The sequence below is a fragment of the Pantherophis guttatus genome, chromosome 4, assembly GCF_059756535.1.
Source record: "Pantherophis guttatus breed Tessera chromosome 4, ASM5975653v1, whole genome shotgun sequence".
Lineage (NCBI taxonomy): Eukaryota > Metazoa > Chordata > Lepidosauria > Squamata > Colubridae > Pantherophis > Pantherophis guttatus.
Genome location: NC_142066.1, coordinates 14,125,719 through 14,137,248, shown reverse-complemented (window position 1 = coordinate 14,137,248; position 11,530 = coordinate 14,125,719). Strand labels below are relative to the sequence as shown.

The following is an 11,530-nucleotide window of genomic DNA, read 5'->3' as shown; positions in this document are numbered from 1 at the left end:
TTCAGTCGAAGAGGTTGTAGAAAAAATGCTTTTAAATTTTTTTTAAAAAAGCCTCTGATGATTGCGTGGCTCGGCTGGGCATGGGGTGGGGCAGGGATTTTTGCTACTGGTTCTCCGAACCATCCACCGCCATCGCTACCGGATCGGGCGATCCGGTCCGAACCAGGAGCATTTCACCCCTGGTCCAATGCCAACCCTGATTCCCACACCTCTTCCTTCTCCTCTGATTCGGTTGCTGGAGGGGCCAGCGGCCGACAGGCCACAACAGTGCTGGCGTCTTTCTGCTAGATCAGGGGTGTCAAACTGGTGGTCCGCAGGCCGCATGCATGCACAGGCCCTGCCCACCCCATCTCCGCATAGGGAAAAACATTGCAATATGTCACGTGACGGTAACGTGATGTGGCGAGTTTGACACCCGTGTGCTAGATGAAACCATGTAATGCCTATTTTATGACTGCTGCAGTAAATCCTGATTTGTTCCGAGGTCCAATTCAAATGCTGGTTGTTCCCCCTCGACTTATGACCGGTTCATTTAGTGACCATTCCAGTGACAACGGCTCTGCAAAAAGGAACTTGTGACCCTTTTTTTCACACTTATGATCATTGTCAGCATCCCTACCCTTTTTTTCACACTTACGACCATTGTCAGCACCCCTACCCTTTTTTCACACTTACGACCATTGTCAGCATCCCTACCCTTTTTTTCACACTTACGACCGTTGTCAGCATCCCTACGGTCACATGGTCCTGGGGTGTGTGTCACGTGATCCGTTTTTGTGACCCTTCCGACGAGCAAAGTCCACAGGGAAGCCAAACTCACTTAAGCACCGTGTTACTAACTGAACAAATGCAATGATTTACTGAACAATTGTGGCAAGAGAAGTTGTAAAATGGGGCCAAACTCGCTTAACAGATCTTTCACTTAGCAACATAAACTTTGGGCTCAATTGTGGTCGTAGCTCGAGGACTACCTATATCTCTAGAATCATCTTTCTCCACCAAATCTGTTCTGCTCCGTGTGTTTCTACATGGAGGAATCCAGAAGTGTCCTCACTTCACCTGAAGTAAAAGGAGTACCTTAGTTGGTGCAAAAGTATCTTACTTTTTGATCAGGGGTGAAATGCTCTGAAATCTGCTACTGGTTCACTTTGCTACCATTTTGCTTCACGCGCGCAGGCGCACTGCAGGCGCAACTGTGCAGTGCTGAAAAAGGAGGATTAAGAAGCCTTTTCTGGTAAGTAGAACAACGATGGGAGGGAACAGCTGTGCCGCGTGATTTAGATTAGCTAGAAAGCAGGATTTCCTGCTTTCTAGCGCATATAAATCACTCGGCACAGCTGATTGTCAGAAATACTGGTTTGCCCGAACCGGTAGCATTTTTTTTACTACCTGTTCTCCCAAACTGGTAGCATTTATTATTACCGGTTCAGGCAAACCAGTCCAAACCGGTAGCATTTCACCCCTGCTTTTGATGCTCCAAACCAGTATTTTTTAAACTGGTTTTTAACATTAAGATGCGTGGATGTCTACTCCCAGAATTCCCCCAGCCAGCCAGTTTCCGATGGATACTTTGCTTTTAGGATCCAATCTGGGCCAGTCTCTGGGACCAGAGGTTAATTTTAATTGGCCTCTTTGTACTTTTAATTGGCCTCTTCCTATCTGATCTGAAGTCCCAGGCTGACTTAGAATTCTGTTGTGGCTCCGTTGCCTGAGCCTGGGCTATCGACAGATGCAGACTCTGAGAGTGAGGGAAAGGGGTTGGCAAGGCCTCCCTCTCCAGGACCCTCCTCTCTGGCAATGCCTCTGGAGGACACCGAAGGCCAAGAGATAGGCCCAGAGCCAAGCACGTCCCCGCAGCCACAGGTGGACAGCGATGAAGTAGATAAGTGCTGGCTGGATCCTCGGCAGCAGCGCAGGGAGAAGCGTGTGCAGCAGAGGGGAAGGCGTGCTAGAGATTAGCTGAGTCACTGGACCACACCCCACAGGGTATAAATGTGGGTGTGGTGGCCGGTTCAGTTTGTGATGAGCAAAAACTAGAAATAATCCATGATCTCTGCGTTACTGGACTTCTGCCTGCCTTGTCAGACTGCATTTGGACTAATCCTTGTATTGTTGAAACTGCCTGCTTTATCGGAATGCTTGCAGTCTAATCTTTGTTTTGTGTGAGTAAAGTCTGAATTGGCAGCTAGCCACTGGGTTGCTGCCAGCTTTATCTTCAAAGATTTTGTCGTGTGGCTTATTAACTCTGGGCCATCTGTGGGGGTGCGTGTATGGGATAGGGACAGAACAGAATTCCATCTATTACCTTTTCAGTTCCAGGAGAGAATTCAAGACCTGGAAGCAGAGCGAGATTCATTGAAGACAGATTATGACCGACTGTTGGACAGGTATCACACAATCAGTGGTGCAACTTGCCTCCAGAAGTTGAGAATGCTCCACCACTGGATGTTTTTAAGAAGAGATTGGACAACCATTTGTCTGGTATAGGGTTTCTGCTTGAACAGGGGGTTGGACTAGAAGACCTCCAAGGTTCCTTCCAATTCTGTTATTCTATTCTATTCTGTTCTGTTCTGTTCTGTTCTGTTCTGTTCTGTTCTGTTCTGTTCTGTTCCGTTCCGTTCCGTTCTGTTCCATTCCATTCTACCCTACCCTATTCCTGCTCTGCTCTGCTCTGTTCTACTCTATTCCTTTTATATTTTAATCTATTCCTATTCTATTCTACCCTACCGTACTCTACTCTACTCTACTCTACATTCTACTATACTCTACATCAGTGGTGAAATGTAAAATTTGTTACTACCAGTTCTGTGGGCGTGGCTTGGTGGGGGAGAATGTGACTGGGTGGGCGTGGCCAACTTTTTCCTTTTTTTCTTTTTTACTTTTAAAACCATTTTATCTACAACTTCTTCTGATGATCGTGCGGCTTAGCTGGGATTGTCAGATGAGTTGCCTGATCATCAGAAGCTTTTAAAAGCATTTTTTCAGCCGAAGAGGTTGTAGAAAAAATGCTTTTAAAATTTTTTAAAAAAATCTGATGATTGCGTGGCTCGGCTGGGCATGGGGTGGGGCAGGGATTTTTGCTACTGGTTCTCTGAACCACCCGCCATCATTGCTACCGGATCGGGTGATCCGGTCCGAACCGGGAGCATTTTACCCCTGCTCTACATCCTACTCTACTCTACTCTACTCTACTCTACTCTAGTCCTATTCTGCTCTGCTCTGCTTTATTCCTATTATATTTTACTCTATTCCTACTCTACTCTACCCTACTGTACTCTACTCCACTCCACTCCACTCTACTCTACACTGTTCCTATTCTGCTGTCCTCTCTTCTATTCCTATGATATATTACTCTATGCCCATTCTTTTTTTATTTTAAGTTTTTATTGTTAGAAAATTATAATACAATTCCACCTTTCCGATGTCATGGTGTTAATAAACACATACATATACATAATATTTACTTATTATTTACATGGTATTGCCTAATTATCTTAACTTAAAAAATACTACCCGTAGGAGTTCTTATTATTATCATACTCCATTTTATTCCTACTGCCTGTAGTACGACTCATTTCAATATACCCATTTAATTAATCATCTAATTAACCTTTAGCTCTCTTACACTTCACTTCGATTTTCTTTTCTCTAACCACTAATACCACATATCCCACACGCTATAGTAGTCAGTTTCCTCTCTATCATTGATCTCTAACGTCAGTTACTCTATTCCCATTCTATTTACCCTGCTCTACTCTATTCATTTTAACAGTAATTAAGCAGATCTTTTGCAACATGAAATATGTCACATGTTCATATTCAGCTCTTCTCTAAGAGCTTGGGGATACCTTAAAAAGGCAGGCCAAGACCTCCAAGTTCCCTTCCAACTGTGTTATTCTCTAATTCTATCTTACTTTTCTTTGATTTTCTATCATCCTTATGCCAACAGTTGCATCAATGCTCCACCACAAAATCTGGACCAGGTGCCCCAGAAGGACAATGCTTCTTCTTTGGAAGATCAACTCAACTCAGCCTTGGCCGAGAAGGAGATTCTAGAGGAACAACTAAAAAAAGAAAAAGGTAAGGGATCAATTGACATTAGGAGCTTGCAGAATCGTTGGGCAAAATGCAGGGCAGAACTAAGTAAATTCCGGGTTAAAGGAATCTAAACATACCTACTTTGTTTCAACAGGAAAATTCTAGGCACTGATTATGGGCAATCATGGTTCATATCACAGTAAGGATTGGGATCATTCAGCTTTCCCATATGATATTGTTTCTCAACCTTTAAGTTGTGTGGACTTCAACTCCCAGAATTCCCTAGCCAGTTATGGGTGGCAGGGGAATTCTGGGAGTTGAAGTTCACACATCTTTAGAGTAGGCAAAGTTTTTTTTTTTATAAGTTTTGTATTTATTTTCCATTTAAAAAAAAATATAAACATTTCATCTCTCCTTAAGCAATGTGTCGTCTGGGTACAAATATTTCTGTACAATATCCTTCCACAAATTATATACATTGAACAATTATATCTCTTCATTTCCTTCATAATGTATCTTCTAATAAAAATACAATAATAACATTAAACATTTATTCTCATCATACTCATATTATCAATTGCCATTTTATTCTTATCTCTATCTTAATATATTTTCTATTCTTATTGTCTTCTTCCTTTACTTCCAATTTCCTTTTTTTCCCTCTAACCATTGATAAAATGCTTGCCATATCATATAATAATCAGTTTGTTCTTTCTCTTTAATCGCTAGTGTTAATCTATTCATTTCTGCACATTCTAATATTTTCCTAATCACCTTCTCTTCAGTAGGAATCTTACCTGAAACTTATAACGAAGGAAATATATATTTAATCATTCACGTATTAACAACAGCTCGAATTGCATTTGCACAATATTGGAAAAGTGAAGAGATTTCTAGAGTAGACAAAGTTGAGAAACATTGTCATATAACCATTCATTTAGTGACCGAAGTTTCAAGGGCATTGAAAAAAATGACTTATGACCGTTTTTCATACTTATGACCGTTGCCTCATCCTCGTGATCATGTGATCAGAATTCAAATGCTTGGCAACTGACATGTATTTATGATGCAGTGTCCTCTTGCTCCAGGCTGTGTCAGCCAACTTCAGGGTTGACCATACTGCGTTTTCCCGAAAATAAGCCCTAGCACGATTTTTTTCAAGCTGCTCGTAATATAAGACCTACCCCAAAAATAAGCCCCAGTTAAGATCGTCAGCCAGATGGAAGCATTAAGTACTGTATTTTCCCCCAAAATAAGACATCACCTGAAAATAAGCCCTAATGCTTCTTTTGGAGCAAAAATTAATATAAGAACCGGTCTTATTTTCAGGGAAACACAAGTAGATTGAGTCTGGTCATTAGTTCCTCAAGTGAGAAATTGAGTTGATTTGTTCAATTTGGCTGTTTTCTCGACTATTCATCCTATTCTCAAAAGTCTTCCCCAACACCACAGTTGAAGACTATCAATACTCTTTCCATCTGCTTCTTCGAAGTCCAACACAGATGCACACACATGTATATGCATATACGATGGTAGCAGATCCATCCAACCGATGATAGCACAATGGATAGCAACTCCTCACATAATGGTAGCTTATCATCAACTGAATACGTTACAGTACCTTCCTTAAATATGTTCACATCCAGTGATTATCTAATTACAGCATGACTCAGCATTACAATGAATCAGCAGTAAAACTTTAAAGTCACACAATACATATTCATATTAAAGTCACAGAACACATATATTGCCTGGACAACTTGTTAGGCTCAAACCATATCCTAACACATTGTAACATCCCCAACAAAAGAAGACTCTGAGGCTTGAGTCGTCTCAAAGTTCCTTTTTATTGAAGCTGACATATTGGCACATCTGGGAAAACCCAAATCTGAAAGTTTCCAGGTTTTCCCCCACCCAAGTGAAATTTCAAGTCCCTGGCCAGCACCCTCATGTCCATCACATGGTCCAATCATCCACCGTCCAAACTGGAGACACTTTCCCAGTCATCCGACTCCAGGTGCCAGGGCAATGCGTCCTTGACTCTCTGAGAAAGGAATGTTATTTTGACTACATATCATCCACATTCTATGCAATCCCCCCTCCCGTTTTCCCACAGAAGAAGATGTAGCAGGTCTGAAGGCCCAAACGTAAAAGATGGCTTCCAGGCCTGACGCACAAACACACCCACGCACAACCTTTTTCTATACAACGCTCAAGGTGACTCACAACAAATAAAAACCTAATGGATAAAACACAAGAGTAATGAGAACGCAGCATCCTCAATGAAGAGTTTATTGATTTGGCCAAATCGAATCAACACTTTTGACTGGATTTTTTTTTTTTTGTAAATATTTTTTATTATTTTTCAAACATAAACATAAAATATAACTTTCAAGAGCAAAAACTCGATCTGGTCATAGATGGTTACCACGCTTACATTCCTTTAACAAACTCCATTCACAATTTCCCATTACATCTTTAAAAGGTGAATATTCAAAACATAAGAAGAATAAATTTTAACATAAATTCTAACATCCTTATCTATATATATCTATTGTATCAATACAATTTTAATTTCATATTTACTTTAGCTCATTTATATCTAAGTATTAATCCTGCTTATAACTGGTTCTTCTCCACATTGTCTTTATCATCTCTTTTACCATCATTTGCAAAATACTTTTTAACAATATTCTAATCTCTTATTCTAATTATTAACCACGATTTTATCACCTCGAATCTTAATTTCAAACTCAATACATTTCCATTTTTCTTACCATTTATACAACAAAATTCTAACTACATTTCTTGGACTCTTGACCCATTCCATCAAATCTTGATATCTTAAATTTTATCATTGCTTTTACACATTTCAAATTTCACAGATTCATCCCAAAGATTTTGTTTTATTTATTTTATTCTATTGTTTGGCTAATTTCCAGCTTTTGACTAGATTTTTAAATGCTTTTAAAATAGCCTAATTCTTTTGCTTTGTTCGACAAGCTCAGAATGATGCGCTGAAGCAGGAAGTCGACTCTTTTCAGGAGAGGGTGGCCATCTTGGAAACCCAGGCGCTGAAGGAACCACCTCAATCCAACCCAACTCAGGTAGGTTGTTATGAATCCAGGTCAGGCAGCAAAGGATAACAAAGTTTGAGCAAAGGGATTAGTGGTTTTGAAGCCAGTTTGTCTTAATTCAATCGGAAAAGGGTTCTTTGAAGATGCTCGCGTCTGAACAAGCAAGAAGCGAACGTGCTTGCAACCTTGCAAAAACATTTCAATGCAGGAAATGTAGGAAATAGACAATGTAGGAAAGCAGACAATATCAAGATAATAGAGGGGGTAGTGAATAAGTGATTGTGTTTCCCTAGTGGTAGAGTGTCACATTGAGTTGTTTTGACAGTTCCAAGCATTTGAAAATCCATATTTTGTTTTCTTTCGGTTTCTGCCCCTTCCGTCTTTCCTTCCCCCTTCCTTCCTTCCTTCCTTTCCTCCCTCTTCTTTCTTTCCTTCCTTCCTCTTTCTCCCTCTCTCCCTTCCTCCCCTGCTCCTTCCTTCCTCTCTCTCCCTCCCTCGCTCCTTCCTTCCTTTCCTCCCTCCCTCTCTCCTTGCTTCCTTCCTCTCCCTTCCTCCCCTGCTCCTTCCTTCCTTCCTTTCCTCCCTCTCTTCTTCCTTCCTTCCTTCTTCTCTTCCTCCCTCCTTCCTTTCCTCCCTCCCTCTCTCCTTTCCTCCCTTGCTTCCTTCCTTTCCTCCATTTCTTCCTTCTTCCTTCCTTCCCCCTTCCTCCCTCCCTCCCGCCTCCCTTTCTTCCACCTTCCTCCCTTCCTTCCCTCCCTCCTCTCTCCCTTCCTCCCTCCTTCCTTCCTTTCCTCCCTTTCTTCCTCCTTCCTTCCTTCCCTGTTCCTTTCCTCCCTCCCTCCTTCCTTCCTTCCCTCCTTCCTTTCCTCCCTTTCTTCTCCCTTCCTTCCTTCCTTCCTTCCTTCCTTTCCTTCCCTCCCTCCCTCCCTCCTCCCTTCCTTCTTTCCTCCCTCTCTTCCTCCCTCCCTTTCTTCCTCCCTCCCTCCTTTCCTCCTCCCTCCCTCCCTCCCTCCCTCTCTTGTTCCCTCCCCCCCCCTCCCAGAGCCTGTCAGCAGAAGTTCCAGAAAGAGATCAGGAAAAGTTTGAAATCTTCATCCAGGACAGCCTAAAGCGACAACTTCACGAGGCCGAGGCTGCCCATGCCGAGACAGTGTTCGAACTGGAGAAGACACGCAACATGGTCATTTTGCAACATCGCATCAATCGGGATTATCAGGTGCAACCAAAATCTATCCAACACCTAAAATGGGGGACCTTGAGGATTAGCAATACATATAAAATAAACTATGACATGAACAACAAAGTCATTCTTGTCACAGCGTTTTTTTTTTATTTCCCAGCTGAGCTTCATTACTTTTGGACTAATAGACTTACTGTAGTTTGCCAAGTTCCTTATCAGTATTTTACTACGCATGTCCGCATTCCTTCACTTGCTTCACACACTTTTTCCTTTGTTCTCATGCCACGGGGGTGTCGACTGCTGGAAAGCAGCCGGCCCGAATTACTTTTCAAAAATGTAGCAATTACTTTTCTTAGTTAGTGAGGTGTTTTATTTTCTTTATAACAAATAAATGAGTTTTATTAGAGAACTTTTCTTCGCGTTTCTTTTCAGAATATTGCAACAAGGAGGAGCCACGATCCATCCTCTAATTAACCAGGGTGATTTGTCCCAGAGCCAAACATGGGATTAATCAATGCCCTGACATTTCTAAGGGTATATTTACAAGTTCCTAGTTAGATGAACAATGTTCCATCCAAGGTTAAGCTTGGATAGAATCCAATTTTGCAAATTTGCATCTCAGGAAGAGGCACAACAATTGGTATATACAGCAGTATATAGTAGTGGCCAAAATTGTGGAGACCTTTTGGGAAAAGTGTTGATGGTTTGATAGCTAAATAACACCACTTTTTTGGGTGGGAGTTTCAAGATAATCATATTCCACTGCTGGAATGGCCTGGGAATAGTCCAGACCTTAACCCAAATTAAAAATCTATGGAGCCGACTAAAGAAACTTGTTAGTCAGAAGCGACCCATCAATAAAACCCAGTTAATAGAAGCCATCATTCAATCTTGGTTTCACATTATAACAGCTGCAGAACTAAAAGACTTGGTTCACTCCATGGGAAGACGTCGTAAGGCCGTAATTCATGCTAAAGGTTATCCAACTAAGTATTAATTGACATGGTGATCATTTTTGTATATCTTGTTTTTTCTATGGTGATCATTTTTGTATATCTCATTTTTTTCTACGTGTTTCACTTTTCTGCTTTATACTGTAACTGCTATTCTAATAGCAAATCCTTCCTAAAAGTCATTGCATTACATTCTTGATTAAATTATCTTTCCATTGATATAGAATTGTATGGTACTACTCCAAAAAATAATAATGGTGTTATTAGCTAGTTTTAGAAAATACACTTTCCCCAAAAGGTTTCCACAGTTTTGGCCACTACTATACATAGGACTTATTGACTAACACTTAGGATGCCGAAGGATTTGCTAAGGTCCATGATATCACCAACTCTCATGACCTAGAAGATCCTCTCCGCATCTGGTGTCTTCCCTGGCCAATGACCAGACCAGTTGGAAGGATAACAATTGTCAGAGGACACCAGCTGGTGAATTAATAGAGACCATTGACTAGTCTACGAGGCAAATAGGGGTGGAATGATGAAGACGTTGGTATGAGTTGTAGTTGAGACTCTTGACTGCTCTTTTGGTTGGAGGTGGAGTTGGAGAAGGTGCTGACGCAGTCCAGACAGGAGAAACAGGAACATGAGGACCAGCAGAAGCAGATGGACCAACTTCTGGATCTGCGCAATGCCCGTATTCATCAGTTGGAAGGTATGCACATTCTCTTCCACTGCTCATTTTTCGGTATTCCACAGTTCAAGAAGGACTGAAAACATTGTCCCAAAGGTGCTTTTTCAGGAGGCAACTGGACTTTCTCGTTTTTTTTCTTTTGAAGACGTTTCGCTTCTCATCCAAGAAGCATCTTCAGCTCTGACAGGATAGTGGGGAATGGAAGGATTTATACTCCTTGCAGACAGCTGGTCATTTGCATCCTTTTTAGAGGGTCGTTGAAGCACTTGGAGGTTTATCTGTGTCTTCAGGGTCACCTGAGTGCTGCAAATGGTTCCTGTAGTCTGCTATTTTTCCTCCTCTGGAAATCCATTCCTACTCCCACTCCATTCCAAGGATGTTCATCCCGAATTGTATAGCTCACTTAGTCATTAAAAGAGACAATTAGTCTTAAACAAACATATTTTATTATAACAGCTGGGAATTACTGCATTACCAGCTTAGTCCAAATTAATTCCAAAACAAGTCCTTCAGAAAAAGTCCTTCGGTCTTATCACAAACCTTTATCTTCTTTGGCACCCTGCCAAAGGCCTTGTCAGGTTTCGGTGTCAATGCAATAAATGCAATAAATTGCATTTCCAAACAAATAGTCTTTGATTAAATCTTTCATTTATTAAGCACGACAATCTGTCCCCGACTCCATCGTAGCCAACACTGACTTCCTGACCCCAAACCTTCCCTTTCTGTTCCCCAATTCTCTGCGTTTCATTGGCCATCTTCCAAATCACTCTCCCCATATCTACTACTTCAGCTCCCAGGATGTCCCCCCCTCCCATCCCATCTCCTAGGAGATATTATCTTCAGGGAAAATAAGTAGGTGAAAATTCAAGCGTCCTCTTGCCAGCTGTCCCCTCTTCTCCTCCTTATGTCAGCACTGGAACGAATGTAGTTTAGAGTGCTGACAGGCCTTTCTTGGCAAAGCCCCACGAAGTTCAGAAACGAGACGCCGACTGGAAACAGATTTAGCAACGTTGCTTTCCTACAAAGAGCCCAAGAGCCTTTGCTGCTCTTTTAAGCCTTACGGGAGGGGCCAATCATCTCCTGGCCTTACTCCCGAGTTGTCCTTTCTGCTTTAGCTGTTCTTGCCTTCTGGCAGCTCTGCGCATGCGTGCACTAGGAACAGGCTCCTCCTGTTCCTCTGCCTCTCTGCTGTCCGACTCTGGAGGCTCCGGAATCCGTTCATTGCTTCCAGATGGCCCTGGCCCCATCTCTGCCTCTGACTCCAGGACTGGCCCATTGTCCTCCCCAGCCTCCTTACTGTTGGACTCCGCTGCCAACTCCGCAGGCTGCTGGTGGACCACAACAGGTTGTCCCAAAGGTGCTTTTTTTTCAGGAGGCAACTGAAAAACATGTCCAGTTGCCTGCTGAAAAAGCATCTTTGGGACAATCATGACCGGGATGGCTGAGAATCTCTCCAAATCGAAAGTATTGTTCTGCATCTCAAGAAGGAAAGGTGTAAATGTTGAAGTATACAACCTTGGCTTTGAGATTGAAATCCAAGCATCCAAGCACAGCCGCGCAGTGGTTAGAATGCAGTACTGCAGGCCACTTC

At 42.1% G+C, this 11,530-nt stretch overlaps 1 protein-coding gene across 1 annotated transcript in view; it reads left to right on the top strand.

Annotated features, from left to right (window-relative positions):
• RPGRIP1 (RPGR interacting protein 1) overlaps positions 1-11,530 on the top strand; it is a 66,209-nt gene that overhangs the window by 20,102 nt on the left and 34,577 nt on the right. Inside the window, exons 9-13 of the mRNA XM_087893351.1 lie at positions 2,314-2,387; positions 3,950-4,080; positions 7,042-7,145; positions 8,158-8,331; positions 9,843-9,960. Coding sequence (XP_087749477.1) covers positions 2,314-2,387; positions 3,950-4,080; positions 7,042-7,145; positions 8,158-8,331; positions 9,843-9,960 — 601 coding nt within the window. The remainder of the gene's footprint in view (positions 1-2,313; positions 2,388-3,949; positions 4,081-7,041; positions 7,146-8,157; positions 8,332-9,842; positions 9,961-11,530) is intronic.